The sequence below is a fragment of the Nelusetta ayraudi genome, unplaced genomic scaffold (assembly GCF_046127955.1).
Source record: "Nelusetta ayraudi isolate G7.1 ecotype Tasmania unplaced genomic scaffold, CSIRO-AGI_Nayr_v1 ptg000018l, whole genome shotgun sequence".
Classification (NCBI taxonomy): domain Eukaryota; kingdom Metazoa; phylum Chordata; class Actinopteri; order Tetraodontiformes; family Monacanthidae; genus Nelusetta; species Nelusetta ayraudi.
Genome location: NW_027466068.1, coordinates 3,043,778 through 3,066,799, shown reverse-complemented (window position 1 = coordinate 3,066,799; position 23,022 = coordinate 3,043,778). Strand labels below are relative to the sequence as shown.

Here is a 23,022-nt window from a genome sequence, read left to right as displayed (position 1 = left end):
TTGCCCCACTTTATGTAGTCACTATTCTGCACCTTCATGGTGCCCAAAGATCCTGAAAGAACATGTCAATAACACATCCAGTCGGGTCAGCAGGGCTTCACACGAAGGAGGATGTGAAAAATGTGACATAAAATGTGTAGTGTGACATAAAAGAGTCAAGAGTCTTGATGAAGTTTGGGACCTTCCATAGATTTAGAGGTAAGTGACAATAATTGTAGTTTGTGTGTTTAATTATATGGGGAGGTTTGCTGTAGGTTTTCTCTGTTTTGCTGTTGAGTGGTTCAATTTGGTGAATATGAAAATGTATCCAGAGCTGCCTGGTTCAGAAACTGATGTGATGTCACATTTTTTTTCTAGTTTTAAGCGAGTGTTTAGGGACACGCAGCAGCTGATTGTGTGTGGCCACCAAACGTGTCTTCATCTGAACATCTGAACCTGCTTCGCCACAAAGAGCCTCTGGGATTGACTCTGTCGCTTGGGTGGGCGTAGCTTCCTTTGGCCACATGGAAACGACGATGGAATCACTTGAAGGGAGCGTAAGAAGTTAGCATGCAAAATAAAATAGACTCACCCTCTAGTAGGTCTGATGCAGAGCCCAGGCAGTACTCCATCACCAGCTGAAACAGCCCAGTCGGTCACACACCAGTAGTAGGACGAGTGGACAACAACAAGGTGGGAAAAGTCAGAAACTGTGAGGTGGGATTTTGCATAATTGTATTTCAGATGATGTAGCTTAAAATGTGATACTACTATAAAATACTATAACTACTGACCCAGGCAGTGTTGTCCTTTAAGTAGCAACCTTTGTATTCAATGGTGTTTGGGTGTCGCAGCTGTCCCAAAAACTTCACCTCTTTGATGATGTCCTGCCACTTCTGCCACACACACACACACACACACACACACACACACACACACACACACACACACACACACACACACACACACACACAAGAGATGATGAGATGCGTTCAGAGGTGGTGTGGTTCTGGTTAGGTGTGTGTGTGTGTGTGTGTGTGTGTGTGTGTGTGTGTGTGTGTGTGTATTGGCCGACCTCACCTCAGCAGTCTGCTTGCCAGTGTAAGACATCTTTTTAATGGCCACCACCTCGTTGGAGTAGGAATTGCGAGCCTGCGGACAGAAATGGTGGACTGAGCCAGAGTTTCTGTACACCAAAATGAAACCTTTGATCTAGAAAAGAAACAACTGGTCGGTCTCACTGTGCGTTATATCATTCAATATCAGTTAATAACTAACTTTATTGTTTATGATCGTTATTGAACATGAGGCGTGTCTTATTGAGATGCATCCAGAGTTGGTCATGATAGATTTAATGCAAACTTCATGAGAGCATTATTACTAACAAAAAAAACTCTCCTGAACTCCAAACATCCACCACTGGCCAGGGTTGGGTTGTCTGTGATAAAACTGGAAGAGATCCATGAGGTATCAGTGCCCTTTGTGACATCACTAAACTTACCACACCTGTGTATTTTTTATCAGCACACATCCACAGGCTAAAGATGTGCACCGTTCATGGGAAACACAGGCCGGGTAAATGTTGCTACAAATGTGACCTGTTTTGAACCTTCTGTCTCCTGTCACTAAACTCCATGAGCAGACAGCCAAATGAACAGGACCTGTCCAGCAGCTGAGCCTCATCTACAGCTTCATTATTAACGTTTGCATTCGGTATCATGGACAAAGACGCTGCAGCTGAGCTTCGGGCCTGAACGGAGCTTCACCCCAATTACAAATAAATGGGAATTTCATTTAAAGGTTCCAATTGAACTACATTAAAGACAAGCTATAGTAGAGTCCCAGTGGGATTCTTATTCTCTCTTTTGTTGATCACTGATTACCCGTCAGCCCGTGCAGGATAGCGTGTGATGGACGTGCACAATGAGCACAGGGGAAATTCCCCTTCCGCTGCTTTATAATGGAGCTGCTCTTTAGCCTTTGCATCAATTAATTATGAACGAACACACAATTAGAAAGACATCTTGAAGTTTGCGCGTATGTTCAGTAACAGCCTTGAGAGTTGCCACGCGTATATACAGTATATATAGACACGTGCAGTGATGGCTACTAGGCCTTTTCTTTTATTCATGCAGCTAAACTCATATTAGCGTTAAAGACTGATTGATCATTCGTCCGCTTTTAACACTGTGAGTTAATAAACTTGTGTGGGGGGGCTGTTGGGTCACAAAGGCCTCAACAACAGAAACTCAAACAAGAAACTGACTGGCTCCAGTATCTTTGAATGTAAAACCAAAGTGGGTGTCTCTTTTGGACTTTATTTGAGCCATTATAAGCGTAGCAGCAACTCTACTCAGGTCCCTACTCAAACACAAGCTGATGAATTGACAGATATTAATTACAGCGTTGCTGCTGGACTGCAGACTGCAGGAAAATATTATTCTCAAAAAAGGGTGGGGGGCGGAGGGAGAGACATAAACATTATGCAAAAAAAAAGAAAAAAATCTATATCAGGTCACTGATCATGATTTTCAGTCCAGCTGCTATTGTACTGTAGCAGCTACATTCACTATTGTATTACCTTACGGCAAACCAGCCATTTTCTTTTCAGTTTTAAATATTCAATTTGTCAAAATCTGCAGTTACTGCTAGCAGCTACTGTTAGCAGCTACTGCTAGCAGTGTGTCTGCCGTGCTGTCGAGTACAAAAGTGTGTCAGTGAACACGGCAGTGGCATCAGGGCCAGATTTAGATACACATGTGAGCCTGTTAGGCAGACGGACAAGGTCGCCGGGCTACTAGTGATGTAGTGGGGCGTGTGTGTGAGAGAGAGAGAGAGAGAGAGAGAGAGAGAGAGAGAGAGACAGAGAGAGAGAGAAAACTGTCTTAGGTCAGAGGGAGAGAGAGGGGGCGAGGGATAAGAACAAGAAGGAGCCATGTTTTACTCAGACTTCCTGCAGCTTTGGAATCAAAGGGCCGACGGGCTTAATAAGGAACTCTGAGATAAACATATATATATATATATATATATATATATATATATATATATATATATATATATATATATATATATATATATATATATATATATATATATGTATATATATATATATATGTATATATATATATATATGTATATATATATATATATATATATATATATATACATACACTTTATTTATTTATTTTTAATTTACTTTTAGCACTCTTTTAATTGGTCTCTTTGCTGTAACTATGCAAATTTCCCCAATGTTGAATCAATAAAGGCATTCCAATTATTATTCTTATTTTTACAATCAGAGACACTGGAAAATTATAGCCACTCTCCACAATAGTCCTCGCTAAAACGTGGTAACGCAATGAGAAAAAAACAAAACACAGACTCACAAAGTAGACAGCACCAAAGCTGCCGTGACCAATCTCGTGCAGATCGCAGAAGACATCCTCAGGGTCATCCTTGAAGAAGAGGTCGGCCACCTCGGGGTCCTTGGGGACCCCCTTCCGCGTGGATGACGGCATTATGGGATGGACATGGGCCGAGCGCCAGAAGGGGCGCTCTCACAGACACTGCTGCTGCTGCTGCTGCTACCACCGCCAGACATCCAGCGCAGGCCTGGCATTGACCACCTCGTCCTGGGACACGGAAGAACAATGACGATGACAAACACGAGATGAGAATTATCTTCAACATTTGTGTGAAAACAAAATCAGTGATGAAGCAGCAAAAAAAAAAGAAAAGAAGCTCGTGTCTGGTCCTGCTGTCCCCACGCATGTGTGCACACACAATACTAATACCCATAGTACTACTACTAGTACGACTACTACTACCAATACTAATAATAATAACTTCGATTTATATAGCTCCTTTCAAGGAACCCAAGGTCGCTTTACAAACAGACAAACAAAAACTAAACATTCATGTGGAAAAGCCAAGGAGAAAAGGTGAGTTTTCAGTTACGGAATTCAGAGTCCAGCCGGGATGTGATAAAATGGGATGTGGATAAGCGTCTCTGCAACAGAGTCGGACAGTGAGGGACGGAGACGGGAAATGTTTTTGAGGTGATGGAAAGCAGATTTGGTGATGGACTTGACGTGGGACTGGAAGGAGAGGGTGGGGTCAAAGATAACGCCCAAGTTGCAGCTGATGGAACAGCCGTCAACAGTAATGAGAAGATCTCCAACCTTCTGGAGCAGTGGCTTGGGGGCCACAACCATGAGCTCAGTCTTACTGCTTTTAAGTTTGAGTAGGTTGTTTGTCATCCAGGTTTTTATGGCATGGAGGCAGTTGACCAGAGACAGTGAGGGGAGTTGGGAGGATGGTGAGGTGCTGAGATAAAGCTGGATATCGTCAGCGTAGCAGTGTAAGCTGAGACCATGGTGGCATATGATCTAGGAGAGGGGGAGCAGGTAGGTGGTAAAGAGAGTGAGACCAAGCATGGAGCCCTGAGGGACGCCGTGTTTGACAGGGGCGGGGGAGCCGTGGAGGGTGACAAACTGGGTTCTGCTTGCGAGGTAAGATTGAAACCATGCCAATGCAGAGCCGGAGATCCGAGTGGGTCAGAAAGGCGTTTGAGGAGGATGGTGTGGCAAACTGTGTCGAAGGCAGCGGAGAGGTCAAGGAGGATGAGGTTGCTGATTTTACCGGAGTCTGCAGCGATGAGGAGATCATTGGTGATCTTGATCAGAGCGGGCTCACGCACACACAGCTGAAGCGGAGTCACTCTCATGTGTACCAGTTGAATCAGACAGACGCAACAGCAACACTAAAATTTCATATCACACAGCTGCATCTCCAACACAACACCCTGCTCTCATTACCTTCGCTGCACACACTCACGCCCCTTCTATTGTTCTCTCTATTGGCCAGATGCAGTCAGTGAGGCTCTGAGGCCAAGACACAGACACTGACCATCAGCATCGCAGTGACCCTTTTCTCTTAAAGGGACCCCGACCAACAGTTGCACTTCAAATAGATCACCCTTAAAGGAAAAGTCATGTCCTCTCGGCTCACATGCTGATACACGCACACAATCTTTTAAAAGCGTCTCTCACACACACACACACACACACACACACACACACACACACACACACACACACACACACACACACACACACACACACACACACACACACACACACACACACACACACACACCTCGTTCCAAGCACTTTACACTCCTTGGAGTGTAAAGTGATGCAACGCGCCAACAACAGGTTGTAACACCAGGGTGTTTGGTATAAACCTGTTACTAACAGGCTAGTTGGACATTTCAACATGTTTATCCACTAGAGAGTGTGTGTGTGTGTGTGAGAGTGCGTGTGTTTGTGTGTGTGTGTGTGGGTGTGTGTGTGTGTGTGTGTGTGTGTGTGTGTTACTGTGTACGGCCACGAGTGGAATTGTGGCAAGAGAGAGAGAGAAAGCTGATTAGGCAAAAGTCTGAGACAGATTAAACATTTAGTGGGTGCAAATTCTTTGCAACATGTGCACGACCACATGGCACTGCAGGCATGCTTCACTCATGTGCAGGTGTGCATGAGCGTGTCAGAGTCAGGGGCGGCGGTGGGGGGTGGGGCTGGGGGGTCTGAATGAGCAAATGAGATGATGACGCGGAGATCCTGGCAGATTATCACGCAAAACCACCTGACAGCACAGAACACATGAAACACATGATATGTAGAGGTCGTCTTATAGTGAGCGAGCGAGTGACACAACAGGACTCCCCGTTTTCTGGCTGATCATAAACAAGATGTTTAAAAAAAGTGAGTCATAAGTCAGAACACTAACGGCAGAGGAAAAAAAAGAAAAAAGAAAAGAAAAAAATACATTCAGCAAAAATATTTACGGCATTTCACAACATTAAACAAAACGGACAGAATCAGCAGATAAACCTGCACAAGAACACATGTGTACATGTGGGGCACAGTTCAACACACACACACACACACACACACACACACACACACACACACACACACACACACACACACACACACACACACACTGTTAGACTAAGTGCCGCATTAAGCTTTCCACACGTAGCTGAATATTCAAGAAAAAAACTAGAGTGCTGTAAAGGGTGTGAATGAAGGCAAAACAAATAAAAAAAACAACAAATCCCTAAACATGTCGTCATCAACGTTATTATTACGATGATGATGGGGATGTGTTTATAGTTGACAGCAGAGGTGACTTTGACTGAATGGAGTCGCTGCTGCATCAACCAGGAACTTCTGTTGGCTGACAGTCTTCAGAGTTTAGTTATAAGCAGCAGCAGCAGCAGCAGCAGCAGACACATAATCACGTCTGTGACAGCACGCAGGCGTCCATATGTGTGTGTGTTTCTGTGTGCGTGTGTGTGCATGCGTGCGTGCGCGAGTGTGTGTGTGTGTGTGTGTGCGCATAGCAACGGGCTTTAGCAGCTTGCTCGCCTCCCTGCCGGCTTTAGGCAGGAACAGGAATTAGGCAGACTGTGGGAATTCTTACTGGGATTAAAATCAGAGGCTCTCATCAGAAACGACGCAGGGAAAAAAAAAATACAAAAAGAGGCAACAAATCTGCTTGAGTGTGAGCTGAGAAATAAGAGTGACGTCACGTTGGTGGGCTTGAGTGCCGTGGTGACATAACGGAGGAGGAGGCTGTGTGTAGTTTGTGTGCGTGAAGGCGTGTGTGTCTCTCACACACACACACACACACACACACACACACACACACACACACACACACACACACACACACACAGTAGGGGGGCAGGGCGCTTAGCGTCATCCCAGCCAGCACCACTAGGAGGCAGTGAGCGGTGAGAGCCGAGCGACTCCTTCAAATCCTCGCCGAGCACCGACCGAGGATTTACACAAACACACAGCAGGCGTTAAAATCACACATGACAACCTTCACGTGACCCCACAAACTCTGAGTGAAATTCTAATGGTGCAACAACAACAACAACAACAATAAAAAGTCATGCAATTACATTATTGTCTCTCCAGTGAACTGAAGATCTAAAGCAGTTTTATGCTACAGTCTCATGATAGTCAACTGGACTGACTGACTGGACAAACTGGGCAGACTTGACTCAGAATGAACTGACTGACTGGAGTCTGACTGGACTCACACTGGACAGACTGGACTGGGCAGATTCAGCTAGTCCTTAAATATACTGTTCCAAATGTTGAAGCAAAATTCAGTTCCTGTCAATCATCACTTCACCAAGTCTGAAGAAGTCAGTAGCCAGACTTTTCCTGACTGGGACCCCGATAACTGGACCCAAATGTGAAGGGGGTCTCAGGAGGTTCAGCCAAACCAGTGACGACGACTAGTTCCCAGTTCTCCCATCGACAAAAACAAACCGAGTTGAATCCGAAACATTTCATCCCGCCACCTTCGCCAGGATGTCTTTCATTTCTCCTCCAGGAAGCCATTTATCCGTGATTCAGCTGAAAAACAAATCCAACGTTTGGAGGACGAGGAGGCAGCAGCCTGAGAGCCGTGATGCAGGGAACTGACTCTGATTTCATGTGACACGCGGCTAGTGAGCTTTTTTTCTGTGCAGCATGAGGTCAGCAGGCTCCCAGTCAGCAGGTAGAACCAGCGGAGAAAAAGAACACACGCAGATCAGCGGTGGAAGCTGCGATTAACGACGATGACAACGAGATGAGAACAATCCACCGACTACAACTGTCAATTGTTGGCTGCTCGAGTGGCCCATGAAACAAAACAATACAAAATACAGATGCACACACGATATATATGTTTTGTTTTTTTTACAGAACCAGTAAAGTACGAGTACTTGCTTTTCAGTACTCACCGATACCAAGTAATTAATGAGGTCATTACACATTATGGAATTATTTTGATTATTTTTTTTCCACAGGTGTCCTGTTATTTGAACAACAGCATGTTTCTCTAGAACAAGATTCACTGCAGTACAAATACACATTTAGCTAAATTGTCATACACATACATATACAATTGGTATCGGTGTCGCAGTATGGGCTCGTATTTTACTAGTACGGGTAAAGTTCTCAATCTCAGTACAGGCACCCCTACCAGTACTGATACCTGATACTGGTATTCGTATACATGCATCCCTAAATAAGACAACAAAGACAATACGACAATGTTAACAGTGCCACCTGTAGGAAACGTGTGCAGGGTCCCTCAATGCAGCTTCTACGTCACTCGTTCTCCCGTTTTATTGTAGATCCAGAGCAGAAATCTTTCGGACTTTCCTCATGACTGGACGCAACCTGTTCCTGCAGAAAGAAAAAAATAAGAATTAACACTAAAAAGACACACACACACAACAATAAAAAAACAAAAAAAACAAATGCAACTGGAGCATCACAATCATTCGTAGGAGAAGATACTGTTGTATCTACAAAATATCTCTGTTGCTAAACTGTCATCGTCCATTAATATATTCCTGCTCTTCATCAGCTGATTTTATATATTATTATTATTACATGATATTATATCTTAGTGTTTTAATTGTAGCTGTTTGACTTCTGCAAACAACACAGAAAGTTTGCCACCCATTTAGTCACTTCTTCCTCACTCTTGATCTGCATTCTGACAGCCACCTTGTTGTTCACCGCCCATTTTAAACAAATTCCAACCACCTCCTTGCACAAGGAGGTGGTTGCACACACACACACACACACACACACACACACACACACACACACACACACACACACACACACACACACACACACAGAAAGAAGAGGAAGGTGTCGCTCCTCCGTCCTCACAAGTGTTGTGAGTTTCCCCCCACAAGAGCAGATGGCGAAGTGAGTCAACGGCCAATGAAATACTCTTTAATGGGCTATTGGTTATTATCCAGGGTTGGCACAAACGACGGTTCCTTTGATCAGCCGGGGGAGAGCAGAGTAGAGCAGAGTCACACAGAACACAGGAGGAACATCTCACATACATGGAGACTAGGGCTGCAAATTTTTGGGTGTCCCACAATTTGATTCAATATCGATTCCATTACAAATCGATTTTTCCGATTCAAATCGATTCTCAATTCAAAAGGTGACATGAAAGCAGAGTAGTAGGTTTTTGTAAAAAGCTTTTATAATTGTAAAATACAATGTTTTATCAACTGATTGCAATAATGTAAACACACAAATGTAAATCCAAGACAACAGTATGTTATCCAATTTATTCATGCGTGCACAAACTTTAACTAGACCAAAACGTCTGAATCCGGCGCTCAGTTACTTCTCACTCAGTAACCAGAACAATAAACTACAGTAATGAAACTTCTGTGACTGTAATATTAATAGGTAGGCTTTAGTGGAGCAGATAATTGTATATATAGCCAGAATCGTTCACTTTGTGATAGAGGTGTGAAATCTGGTACATATACTCTTCAAACCCCACTCTTTTCAAAAATAACCCTGGCCACACAAAATTCCAAGATGGCGGCCGCAAAATCCAAGCTGCCCAAAAATGTGTTTTTTTCCATTATAACTTGAAATGCATTGATTTTAAGCCACATAAATGTATTAAAGTTGAATATAAAGTTGGGTCTTGCGGATATTTTGTTACCAAGTATATGTCTGTATCTATTACGGTTCTTGAGATACAGCATATGTACAGACTTGTACAGACTCGGGAGTGCGAAAAATTTATTGTTGTTAAGTAAATATGGTTTATGTGAAAATGTTATTTTCATAACCTGTTATTCTCAGTAGGGTTATGACGGACAATTCTAAAACCAAGATGGCTGCATCTTGGTTTTGGTTTTTACTTGAAGTAATCATAAATTCAGTACAGTATTTAGATGTTGATAAAAGCAAATGTTTGTTGTACCATGTGCAACCATTGCGGTTCGTAAGATACAGTAGATATGAGTTACACCTCACAGTTGTAACTGCACTGAGCTGTACACAAGAGATCAAGTTTATAGCACTTGCCCCTGCCACAGAAGCCACATTTGCAGCCACATTTGGTGAGCTGTTCGCAAGTCTTGGCTATTGGAGATTTGGCTATCCAGAAGACCTGCCATTCCTCACCAACCTTCTGCCATTCCCACTCTGCAGGGTCCTCTGCTTCTGGCTGACACTGGATTGCCTGGGCCCACACATAACCAGCCTGGTGTGTTGGAGCAGAGTTGCTCTGGTTGGTGGGATTGACTCATAAGACCTCTGCTTTGTGGCGAACATGTCAAGCCTGGCCTCATCCACATTAGCAGCTGTGCTGGATCTGTCATACATTAGGATGCCAAACTTCTCCAGAATCCTCCAGTATAGGTAGGAAACCTCCAACGTGGGAGGGTAAACACCCAGTTTGGAGAATACAGGCAAGGCCTCTGGACATATGTCCCATGTCTGCCAAGCAGTCTTCTTGTCTTTGTTGCGGAAGGCTGACGCGGTGTGAAAAAGAATAGCATGCCTTTGAACTTCTCCTGGCCAACATAATGAAATGTGTCATGCACACCGATCCAGCGAAGGCTCTGACCTTGCCCAAATGCAACCTACATCTGCCCAACCTCTTGGAGACCGGTGAAGGCACTTAGTGCTGCTAAGACGAGAACATCTGTGGCATTTGCCTTGATCATGATGGATTGGCTACCATGTTCTGGAGCAGGTTTGGCTTGCACAAATATGCGGCTGTCCACTTCCTGGTGAGAGCAATTTTTCAGTCCATCAAGACCAGTTCCATGAGCGCAGAGGACAGCAGGTGCATTTGTCACAATGACCATATTTGGGGAAAACATTTGTGCAACTTTGTTGGCAAGAAAGTGATACAATTCTGTCTTGTTGTCATTATGCCTCAGGAATTTATGCCAGTTAATTGGAATGGTGTTCTTATTTGTCACCTTGCGCCTTACCCCCTGGCCATGTTTGGACTTGGTTTCAGCTTTAAGGCTTGAAGGGCTGTACACATCAAAGACCAAATGCTTCATTGTGTACTTGCTGGAGTACATGTATATCACTGGTAGGAAGTTGAGAGCTGCATAGTCCTCAAATGTCTTGGATCTTTTTGGTGGCAGGGCATGGACCAAAGCTGACCAATCTACAATGAGAACGTCTGCCACCAGTTGAGTTCCTTCTCAACTGGTGGGACATAAGTCTCAAGGATAGAGGTCAGCTCAGACTTCTGGCAGGAGTACAGTCTTCCACCCTTGCTCAATGCAGCAGGGAAGGACTGCTTCTCATGCTGACATAACTCCTGCAGGTCACACTCTTAGCCCTGACAAGAGATGAAAAGCTTTGAGAACAGCTGACAGTCCTCCTTGAAAAGCCTCTGCTTTGAGGGTTCAGCAGAAGAAGAGTCCTGTCTGAAGAAGTCAGCTTTGTTCTTCTTGATTGGCTCATAGAAAAAGGATGGATTGTTTCCCACAGCCTGTGAAAACCCCAGAAATTTTGTCTGACCTCTCTCCAAGTGAGACTGCAGAATTTCTACAGAGTCGGGGTAAGCAATGACTTTGGTGTCAAGCGAATACAGGTCTCTACTGTCTTCCTGGAATGGGTTGCCAAGGTCTTTTAGAGCTTGAGACAGTCAGCTGCCGCTATGATTACTTAAAGTCAATGGCAGCCATATTGTACCCCATCTTGGTTTTAGAATGTTATGTTATAACCCTAATGAAAATAAAATATTGTGAAAATAATATTTTCATATTACCATATTCACTTAATAACAATCAATGTTACAAATGTCTTGCTCTCCTGAGTCTGTACAAGTATATATATGCTGTATCTCAAGAACTGTAATAGAAACAGACATATAATTGGTACCAAAATATCCGCAATACCCAACTTCATATTCAACTTTAAAACATTTATGGGACTTAAAATCAATGCATTTTGAGTTATTAAGGAAAAAACACATTTTTGGCCAGACATGCAAAGTCTGCAAGCCAATGGTTTCATGTGTGGCGACTCAGTTTCTTTTTCTTCCCCCTCCTTTTTAGCGGAAACCGGAAACACAACAACACGCTGTTTATTGCGCAATTCCTACGGCAGCCCAGAAGGCACATACACATTGCCGGGAGCTGGGGGGAAGAAAATCGATTTGTTTGTAAATGAGAATCGATAATGAATCGAACAACGTAAGAATCGCGATTTGAATTGGAGTCGATTCTTTCCCACACCCCTAATGGAGACAACGTTCCTTCAACTGCTCTGGCCTGCACACTTCAGATCTTCCCAGAAACCCCATCCACACGATTTAGCGAACGTCGACGATCAAGAGTGACTGCCATCACTCTGTTGTTCTGACTGACGGATCTTCTGACCTTTACAGAATCTGCCTCTCTCTCTCCCTCGCTGTAACTGTGTCAAGAGGCAGCCTGGGCACTCAGAGGGACTGCGTTCAAATACCAAGCGGCGAGCTGGATGGTGATGATGGAGGGATGAGAGAAGGAAAATCAGACGTATTGTGCCTTCCGAGGGTCCCTGAATGATTTATAACACAAACTGACGCCTGCATGAGCGCCTGGGGAAGTTGATCTGCACTTCCCTTCCCCGCTCCCTCAGACGCTCGCTCGCTCGCTCAGCACAACCCCATCGTTTGTTGTCAAGTGGCGTGAGAAAAAAAGAGTTTGGTTCATGTTGCTCCATTTAGACTTTTATTTTTGTTTGTCGGGACGACACCATGATGGCCTCTGTAAAGATGGCACTGTTCACATAATGTTTTAACATATCATGTCCAGACCTTCGTATTTCCTCCTGGGCTTCTCATGAGAGCAGACGAGTCTAATTTGGGGAGGATGACACGATGAGAAAATAATCTTCCTTCAGTATTTAACTGGTCACTAAACAAACATCAAGGCAACAGTCGGCAAATGAAACACACGGGGCAGAGTGTTCATATCATCAAGTGTGGGATTTAAATAACGACTCCCTCAGAGGTCCATTATTTTGAACTGAATCAATAAGTGACTCAGTCTTCACCAGTGTAATATCTCAGTGTGTAATGTAAACAAACGTGGGCTTCTGATGAGTCACGCTGAAGGTAGGTGTGTTCTCTCTCACGGCCCAGAGTGACTCTCCACATTTAAAAATAGCTAAAACGCTGCAATGGGGGAGGGGGGAGAGGGGGAATCATCCTCAATGTGTGAAAATCTCCCTGGATGAAAATAAACTAATCCGGCGAGAAAGAAAAAAAGAGAAAGCAAACATGATGTCTTGATTATTGTGCCAGGACTGCACCGCCTGGATTTCACTGCTCTGACTTTCACTGCTCTGACTTTCTTTTTTTCTTTTTTTAACCGGACTGAATACAAATACATAATTCTGAAGCAGGATTTCCCTTGAAGTCAGTTCTCATATCAGGAGCTTAGCGATGCAATTGCAAAACCTAGAAAAAAGTTGTAAATGTGGACATTTGTGAACGCACAAAAAAAAAAAATCACTTTATACATGTTTATTTTAAGTAACTTCATCATATTTCTAGTTTAAGAACTCAAACGCATTATTAAAGGATTATCAAACTTGAAAATATCAGCTGCAGTAGTTCTTGTTTATGTCTTTTTTTCAATTCTCCATCCATGCATTTTCTATCACTGCTCATCCTGAACTCAGTAAGAGAGTCTGGAGCCTGCCCCACTTATCGGCCTGCAGACAATCTGGATTTGCTAATTAGCCTAGCGTGCACGTCTTTAGCCAGCGGGAAGAGGCTGGAGAGACCCAAGCAGACACAAGGACAACATGCTAACATGCTAACTCTGCACTGAAAGGCCCAGACCAAAACCCAGTGGAACCCTCTGGTTTCATGAACTTGATGATTGTCACTTTTATGGCTTTGCACAGCAGTAAAGTTGCAGTTTCACATCCACACACCTGTTTATGACCCACTATTCTTTGCTCTGATTGGGTGATCGAAGGTTCAACAACGCTGGTGCAGTGGAGCAGCCCATGACTTTCCAACAGCTTCTCTTTTTGGCACAACAGGAGGAAGTGACGACAGGAAAGAGAAAATTAATATTTTTTTCCGACGGCGGTCAGTAACTCCTGACCCGGTGCTTCACACTCAGAGGGGCCAAGCAGATGGATGGATGACGGGCAACCACACGGCCATCCCAGCCAGTCAGCGAGGTGGAGGAGAGAGAGGAACCAAGATTATGCCGGTGGGAAAAAAAAATCTGGGAGATAATCTGACACAGGGTGCATGTTGGGTAAGCTGACACGCACCACACACAGCCTGGCACACACAGACCTGCAGCCCCTTTTAGAGCAATCCAATGAATCAGAGGGCTGAGTGTGTGTGTGTGTGTGTGTGTGTGTGTGTGTGTCTGTAACGCAGCCTGGAGTTTTCTCTATTAAAAACATTCATTCTCTTTGGCAACTGTCAACGTTCGTCCCTTCTCGACCAATAGCGTGTTTATTCCTCAACCGCAGGTTGTCGCATATAGAAACTCGTCTTTCACCACGCCCCCCCGAAATAAATAGAGAAAGAAGGAATGAATAGATGAAGTCATTCTTAACGAAACGCAACAGCATGCGCGCACACTACCGTGCGTTAGAGCGCCATCACCAGGATGAATTTTTTTTTTTGCCCCGCGCAGAGAATTTTATGCATTAACACATTGTGAGAGGAAGAGCGAGCGAGCAATGCTCTACCATTCTTGTAAAGAGGGACGAGTCCACGGGTGGGCAAACCTTTTGACTGATGGGCCACAATGGGTTGTAAAATTTGACAGAGGGGCCTGAGCAGGAGCAAAACGGATGGAGTGTTTTGGTGACCCCAGGTGAAAAAAATATAGAAAGCAAACATGTGCTTAAATGTTCATTGAAAATGAACAAAAGCCTTACAGCAAAATCAGTGTCTTCAAAGCCCCACAGTATTTAGCTCTTTATTGACTCTTAAAACGCTGAAAAAAAATGGATGAAATACAGCTGTTTTATGACGCACTACGACTATCAATATCATTTTTTCAAGTTTGGCGGGCCAGGATAGAAAGTTTAACGGCCCCTAAGCCGTAGTTTGCCCGTGCCTAATCCAGACAGTTAACAGAGTGCAACCAGATCTACACACTGACTGACGTGTGACATAATGACCATTTGACAGGACGCACCGTTAACCTGAAGGTGGTTTTTAGAGCAGTTCAACTACGTCAGAGTGATGAGAAACAGAAAAGGTTGGGAGGAAGAGGGAAGGGGTGGGGGGTTTGGACTGAACACAGATAAAGTGCTGTGAAGAACAAAGTGACTGGACCTTGACCTGAGTTCAGAGCAAAAACGCTGGAAATATGTGACTTTTACAGTGAGCATAAAGCTGGAGATATGACACCTTTGGCAGAGTTTGTGATTGGTTTGTTCATTTTGGCTGCCCACCAACCACCTGATCAGCTGGGGGTACGCCGATCTGGGAGAGAAGAGCCGGCCGGAGACTACGGTTGTACGGCTTTTGGCATGAATATTTAGAAAGGCTGAATCCACGGCGCCGCCCACTCCGGCTGACTAATGTCAACAAACAGCGAAACGGATAAGTTGGACTTCCTTCCATGACGTCTGCAAATCAACCTCTCAGAGTGAGCAAAGGCAATAAAAAAAAAAAGAGGCTGAAATGTCCATCCTGTGACTAACTCCAATGTCCACCTCTTCAACCCATTGCTGCCACTGGGCCGCAACCAGCTTGTCCAGGATAGCGGGAAAAGTTTGAGTGACAGGTCTGTGGAGATGAAGTTAGGAGAAGTAGACCAATCAAAATCAGACCGACCCAAATGATCAGGAAGAAGGTCAAGAAAGGCAGAACACCACCGTAATATGACAAAGTCTGGAAAATCTGGGAGCTTCCTGAGGCCTCCGCAGTGGTGCTGCTGTTGCTGCTACAGTGCTGCTGCTGACCCCCAAAACACACCAGAAGCGTAAGCAGCGCGTTCGCGTATGTACGCAGTAAAATGCTGCCATAGACGTCAATGTGCAGGCTCACAACAGGTGCAGCGCAGGGGCATTTCAGAAGCATCCCAGACACATAACAACATGACACGCTGGAATAGCTGGAAAAAAATTTTGACTCTTCACGTCAATCGCAGCAGGTAGGATCGTTCCGAAAGGAAGTCAATGGTGTAAAAACACGGTGGATCCAGTTGATTTTCATCGGCTTCAACGCTGTTCAGTTTGGCCTTCAAACAATAAAGCACATTTCACATTGAACCTGAAACTATGATGAACAAAATGCAGGTATTCTTTTAAATACCTGCATTTTGTATGATACCAGCAGTTGGGTTTATTTATTATTATCATTATTATTATTTTTCTTTTTTACAGACATCGATACTTGGAGACGCTGTTGGGATGGACCAAAGAGTTTTGTTTCACCGTTATTTTCTTTAAATACACGCAAAAAAGCCTGGGTTGCCGAGCGACCTTGCAATCTTCGTGTGAACCGGTCGAGCCGCTGAGTGAGACGCCCCACTCGGAAACGCGTCCTGTGTGAGTCGATACGGAGCGTTCTCCACGTGAACGCACTGCTTACGCTTCTGCTTTGTTTTGGGGGTGAGTCGCTGTTGCTGCTGCTGCCACAGAGCTGCTACTGCTGCTGCGACAGTGCTGCTACTGCTGCTGTGACAGTGCTGCTACTGCTGCTACTACAGCTGAACGACACACCATCACTTGCACTCATCTTGCCTTGAGGATTAATGGCCGGGCTGAATGACAGTTAGAGGGTTAACGGGCAGTAATCTTTAAAGCTTTACGCCTCAGACAAATCAGATTTAATTTGTAATTAAATCCCCCCCCCCCCCAATTTTTATGAAAAACAAAACAGCAAATCAGAACAAAATTGACAGTATTTTGCAATCAACAGGAATTACTGTATTGCAAAAGTGAAATGCACATTGTATTACAACTTGAACTTTACCATCCACAAGCAAGAGCCTCCACCAATGTTTCCCAACCTGACAATCATCTCCTAGAGATGGTGGAAAGATTTTTAATCAAATAAACAAGTCACACAAGCTTGTGGTTGATCATCCCACTCAATGAGGTCTACTACCACTACCACTACTACTACTACTACCTTCAATTGACCCTGGTTAACTCATGTGACGGGTTAAACAGGCATGAAAGCCAGCGAGCAACCAGTCAATATGCATCGTTGTCGTCAGTGCCTGCAACCTCGGCTGGGACAGAGATGGAGCTCATCGACAAGGCAATAACCCTAGGCCTGTTCATGATGCTATCAATTCCCCCTGTATTGATTTCCACTGTGGATGCTAAAATACTCCTTTGTGCCACAACCAAACAAAGGGAGACGTCTGGAATAACGCGCACATTCACAGAAAATCTTGGAATCCCCCTTCCATTGATACTCAAATATACACAATTTGTGCTCACACAAACTCGAAGACTGTGTTCCATTGTATTGGATGAATATCCATTTTTATTTATAAGAACTAATTGAGGGTCTGTCTGTGAAACCAACCTGTGTCAAGTTAGCATCAAAGCAAGACATGAACAGTTTGCCATTTTGCAGCAGGCCTGAGATATTACATCTGACATCATCATCACCATCATTGTCACCATCATTGTCACCATCATTGTCACTATCATTGTCACTATCATCGTCATCATCATCATCTCGCAAGCGGATCAGCAGTTTCGCTCCTCTGTGATGCGATATGTCCCATGCAAAGTCTTCAAGGGGGCCTGTACAGACCGAGTCCTCACATTGTCCAATCATCACCATTGGGACAAATACCTTCGCAGACGGACCCTTCTCATAAGGTCAAGCAGAATCCAATCATTTAGATCGGATCGCCGTGGCGATTTAGCATATTTTATTAGATTGGTGATCGGCTGACCTGTGTTCCAAATCCCTGACCCGATCTTGAAATCTATCAATAATGTCACACATTTATAGTTTCCAATGTATAAATAAGTGGGGCACTTATGCCCACCAGTAGCCATCACTGCTGTGCTCCGCACAGACGTGACTTATTGAGATCGAAGGTTTCCGCTCAGCCGCACGTCTCCACATTTGTAAACAAAACAACTGTGTCGGCTGTGTGGCGATTCTACAAGTTGGAAGATGAATGCAGACCCGCAGCAAAATGCAAAGCCTGCCAGCTAATGGTTTCACGTGGTGGCAGCAACAGATCTTCCTAGAACACAACTAATTTAATTCGGTATCCCAAGAAACACGAAGCAGAATATAAGGAATACAGCGCTGCTACCAAATCAAAAGCTGGTTTGAAGCAGCACAAGTTTGCTCGCTAGTTTAAGAAAAGACTAGAGCAGGGCAACGATTAAAATGTTTAATCGTAATTAATCGCATGATTTCCCTGATTAATCACGATTAATCAAGCTGTATACGCAAAATCCAATAATGAATTTAAAAGAAGTGTATAGTGCTCTTTTATTTTAATGTTCTACCATATGAACGAAGTCTTTTCTTTTCTGGTTCCGCAGCAGCCAGCAACACACTTTTACAAAATAAAAGCACGTATTGCGGCTAACTGGCGATCAATAAATAAATAAGCCGCGTTGGTGTCAGGTGTCAAAGAAGTGCGCTCACAAATATAAACATTAGAAACTCATGGCTAAGGATGGGCAATATCGACTAAAAGTTTTATCACAATAAAAAATATAAAACAATTTGAGATTTTTTTTGATACTGCATATTTTTGAAACCGCACAAGAAAAAAAACGCGTTTACACGAAGCTGTATTTAAAAAAAAAAAAAATTAAAAATCCCGTTTACACGGATACGCAGGAAACCGCCAAGTTTATTCCTTGAAGGCAGAAGAAGAAGAACGCCTGAAGCACGCCGTGTTTACAGAAGCAGTAGCTCGCTAAAAACAAGCACCACAGAGAACAGAAAGGAAGATCGCTCTTGAAAAGACGGCGTGGATAAACAGAGTTCAACGTCTGCTTCGAGTAACTTTACAACACAAAGCCTGAAAAAGTCAATGCTAAAATTGACTCGGAGTTGTGCCAGTAAAAGTTCCTGCCTCAACATCCCGGTCCGCCGACCCAAAAGAAAATAAATAAAAATTAAAACAGTATGTTTGCAAATTGTTTCCGTGGTGTTTATTTTCACTTTGCACACAATCCACGATCGATTCTCGAGCACGGTGGGTGCGCTATCAGCCCCGTGCTTGTTATTGTGCAACACATGAGCTGCCGGCTGCCAGCAGCAAGTGTGTTGCGCACGTAATTACGTCATCAACGTTTATCCTTATTACCGCGAGATGACATATTCTTACCGCAGTGAATTTTTTGACGAGATATCGCAAACGCCGATATATCGGCTCCTACAGCTCGTGAGCAACATGCGTTAATGCGCGTCAAAGTAATTGTCTGCGTTTATAAATAAATGAGTTAACGGGATAATAATGCGTTAACTTGCCCAGCCATAGAAAAGACATGTTAGCTGTGTTAGCCGTGAGCTGAAATTAATGTATTTACTTGATAAGTTACATTTACATAATAATCTTATTTTATTTTATTTATTTATGGCGCTAGTCTTGAGCTGCTACATTGTTTAGAAGTTTTTTTTTGTAGCAGTAGTTGACTGTAACTGAAGTTACTGATTCAGTGAAGCTTACATTATCTTTACAAAGTCTACATTATATTTACTGAGCAAAGAGTGAAGTCATCACAAAGCTCCGAATGCACTTTGAAAATGAATGTACTTACTTTATAAGCACAATTTTACATAATTAGGTTTTATTTCATTTATATCTTTTATGCAGTATGCTCACTGTGTTCTGTAATTTGTAAAATAAACAAAATGATGAGGAAAAGCAAAGCATGGATTGGTCATTTAAGCAAACAATCCAATTTATTTTGCAATGCACCAAGAGAAAAGTCTGAATCCAATGGATTTAGTTTATTCAAGGTAAGAAAAAAGATCGGATTGGGGAGGAAAAAAAATCGGGATTGGCAATTACTCATCATTAAAAAAATCGGGATCGGATCGGGACCAAAAAAATGTGATCGGGACATCCCTAATTTAGAGTATGTCAAAGTAAGAGGGGGATAAGAGGTAGAATGTAACAAACTGAAACAAATGGGAAGGAAACGTGGTCCGCTCACTCACATCAATCAAAAGTGTTTTACGGGCTAGCGTGTGATTATCTGATCAATGTGTCTATGTTGGACAGACAACACACAGGCTGTGTCTCAATTCAGGGTCTGCATCCTTCAAAGCATGCATTTGAAGGCCAGTTGCGTCATAGCACTGCGCGAAGGCTTGTCCCAATTCCCAAAAGTCCAAAGGACGCTCCAAATACGCCCTCGAAAATGTGCCCTACTTATTGCCGATTCGAAGGATACACCGCTACTATCCTTTGCGATCCTGGAAAGTCAGTTGAAATTAGCGGCATCTACTGGCAAAGACACGACGTATAAATTTAAGTATTGAAATTTCACATAAAATATGAAGTTTTTAACGTAGGGTTTTTACTTATTTGAACATCCAACGCCATCGTTAGATGGCGAGCCAATGGTTAGCTTGATGCTATGAAAACGTCACTTCCGGGATTGACCAGCAGGAGGGAACGGCGAACGCAACCATGAAATACGCTGAAGCCTAGACCGTCCCATGTGGTTACCGGGGAGGCGGGTTTTGGTTCGTCTTTCACGGCCGGGTCCTTCGGAGAACGCTTCCTTCAGACGGAGTACGCTTCCTTCAGACGGAGCACGCTTCCTTCGAAGGATGCAGACCCTGAACTGAGACACAGCCACAGAGGAAAGCTAAACATGCACTGAGCGGTCTCTTATGATTGAGGCTCCCTGGTGGCAGTGTTGGAGAGAAGGTGAGACTGTGTTAGGTGTGACCATCGGCAAGTTTCACCCCATCATGTCAGTCAATCAAACACAGCTTGTCATCGACTACAACTTTCATTGGGGGATCAACAGTGCCCCCTACAATCCAGAATGCTGTATTCAATAAAAATCCATTCCTCACAGTGTAGGGGACTGCGAGACTTGTTTGGTGAACACATGGACCAAACTCATCATCAACACCCGGTCCCGTCCCGACTGTGTGAAGAGGCGAGGGTGTGTGTTGTAGGACTAAACACTCAATCGCACTGAACAGAAGAAACACAGACTGGAGGAGGAAGTAAGGCAGAGGAAACCCCTGAAAAAAGGAAAGATGCATCTAGGCCACTGAGTCATTTCCCCTGTGTTTCCCCTCTTCCTCTTCCTTTTCAAATATACACTGACAGTATAAATTATGTACATGATGGCCAGGCTTTAAACTGAGTGGGAAAGGACCCCAGGGGTGTAGAACTTAGGATTTCAGCTTCATGTGCCATGTAGAGTCTGCCGCAAATTAGTATGGGAATTAATTCAGCCACACATCTTAGCCTCTCTCTTCCTCTTCCAGGTCTGTCCTGGTTCAGCCAGACCGCCGTGAATCAGGGTTTTTTTTTTCCAAAAAGAAAAAACAGTAATATCGCCCTCTCAATTGCTTAGTTAGAATTAATATAATATCATTTTGTAGTGTTGTGTTGTCCCAAATTTGCTAAATATGCACCAAGTTGGATTTGTACAACAGTACTCAGAGTTGTGCTGTGATCGCACAAAAACCACAGAGCATCATGGAGGTAGCTTGTTGCATCAAAAGAAAATCCACCTCAGTTGTCTGATTGCTATGGCTGCTGTAACAACCCCATGGCATGATAACCTGATGACCTGATGAGATGACCTTCAGTCTCCCTGTTGGCCCTCTGCTACCACCCTTAGCTTCAAGACACCTTGGCTCTGCTCTGGAGTGCAGCGCATCTGGTTAATTTGTGGTTATACATGATCAGTGTGTGTGTGTGTGTGTGTGTGTGTGTGTGTGTGTGTGTGTGTGGATGCAAGAACAAGTGAGTATGGGGGGGTTGAATGGTGTAGCCCCTCCTCCTTCCCCAGTCACAGTTTCATTGGACAGTAGTTCAGTTGAACCTTGGGTTCCCTCGGCCCATAAAGACATTCAAACTGTCCCAACAAGGACCATTGACCGAGAGAGGTCATCTTTCCTTTAAGCAGGGATGGGCCAGTTGACAATACAGTCACGTAATACAGCCATGGTTACATTTTGGTGAGGGGGAAACAATCTGTTGACTGTGAGCTATTGAAAGACACTTCACGCCTCTAAAGAGAGTCCGATGATGAAACTTCTCACAGTCACACAACCGAGTTCCAATATTCTCCGGTGTGAACACCAGCGCAGCTCAGACAAAGCAGAAACCAGGAGTTCATCTAATTTTGACACATGTAGTATTTTCCAAGCCCATCAGTGATGGGCAGAAGCGGACTCCAAGTTGTGACGCTACTTTGCGTTCACTACATTTTTCAGTAGCAGCACGACAGTGCCGCTCCTTTTGAACCGTATAGCTTTTTCTGTAGCGTAGCTATTTTTAGACTCCAGTAGTGACGTAGCATCACTCAGACGCTACACGTTTCTGTCCATGAGAAAACTGTCTGCTGAATAAAGATATGTGGGGGGGAAAAAATAATCCGTGATGATTGGTTGTTTTAGATATGACGACTATGTCGACTCACGATTGGGTAAAGTTACCCAATCAGAGGCAGGATAGGGCGGGTCATGCCGCTCCAACCAGGAAGCACAGTCAAAACACCACACGCGTGAACCGACTGTGGCTTTGTCTCAATTCAGGGTCTGCATCCTTCGTCGGCTGGGTCCTCCGTCAGCCGGCGGGTCCTTTGAAGGACCTGGCCAACCGAGGACGAACCCGAACCCAAACCCGGTAACCAAATGGGACGGTCTAGCCGTCGGCGTATTTCCTGGTTGCGTCACCGCCATTCCCTACTGCTGGCCAACCCCGGGATTTACTTTTTTAAAGCACCAAGATAACCATTACTTAGCATTAACCATCACATACTTTTACTGACTTTTGGGGTTTTGGTTTCACATGTATGGCGTTGGATGACACCCTACAATAAAAACTTCATATTTTATGTGAAATTTGAATTCTTAAATTTGTATGTCGTGTCTTTGCCAGTAGATGCCGCCATTTCAGCTGACTTCCCAGGATCCCAGGATGCTTTGCAGCAGCACGCAAAGCATCCTGGGATACGGGAGGCCGAGAAGGATAGTAGCGAGCGGTGCATCCTCCAAATCGGATAA

General features: G+C 44.1%; 1 protein-coding gene across 2 annotated transcripts in view; it reads right to left on the bottom strand.

Annotated features, from left to right (window-relative positions):
* taok3a (TAO kinase 3a) overlaps positions 1-23,022 on the bottom strand; it is a 62,640-nt gene that overhangs the window by 32,218 nt on the left and 7,400 nt on the right. For both annotated transcript variants that reach the window (XM_076025801.1, XM_076025802.1), the window contains exons 2-6: positions 8,115-8,234; positions 3,366-3,611; positions 1,060-1,131; positions 774-875; positions 572-617 (exon numbers count right to left, since the gene is read on the bottom strand). In XM_076025801.1, coding sequence (XP_075881916.1) covers positions 572-617; positions 774-875; positions 1,060-1,131; positions 3,366-3,497 — 352 coding nt within the window. In that variant the 5' untranslated portion in view covers positions 3,498-3,611; positions 8,115-8,234. The remainder of the gene's footprint in view (positions 1-571; positions 618-773; positions 876-1,059; positions 1,132-3,365; positions 3,612-8,114; positions 8,235-23,022) is intronic.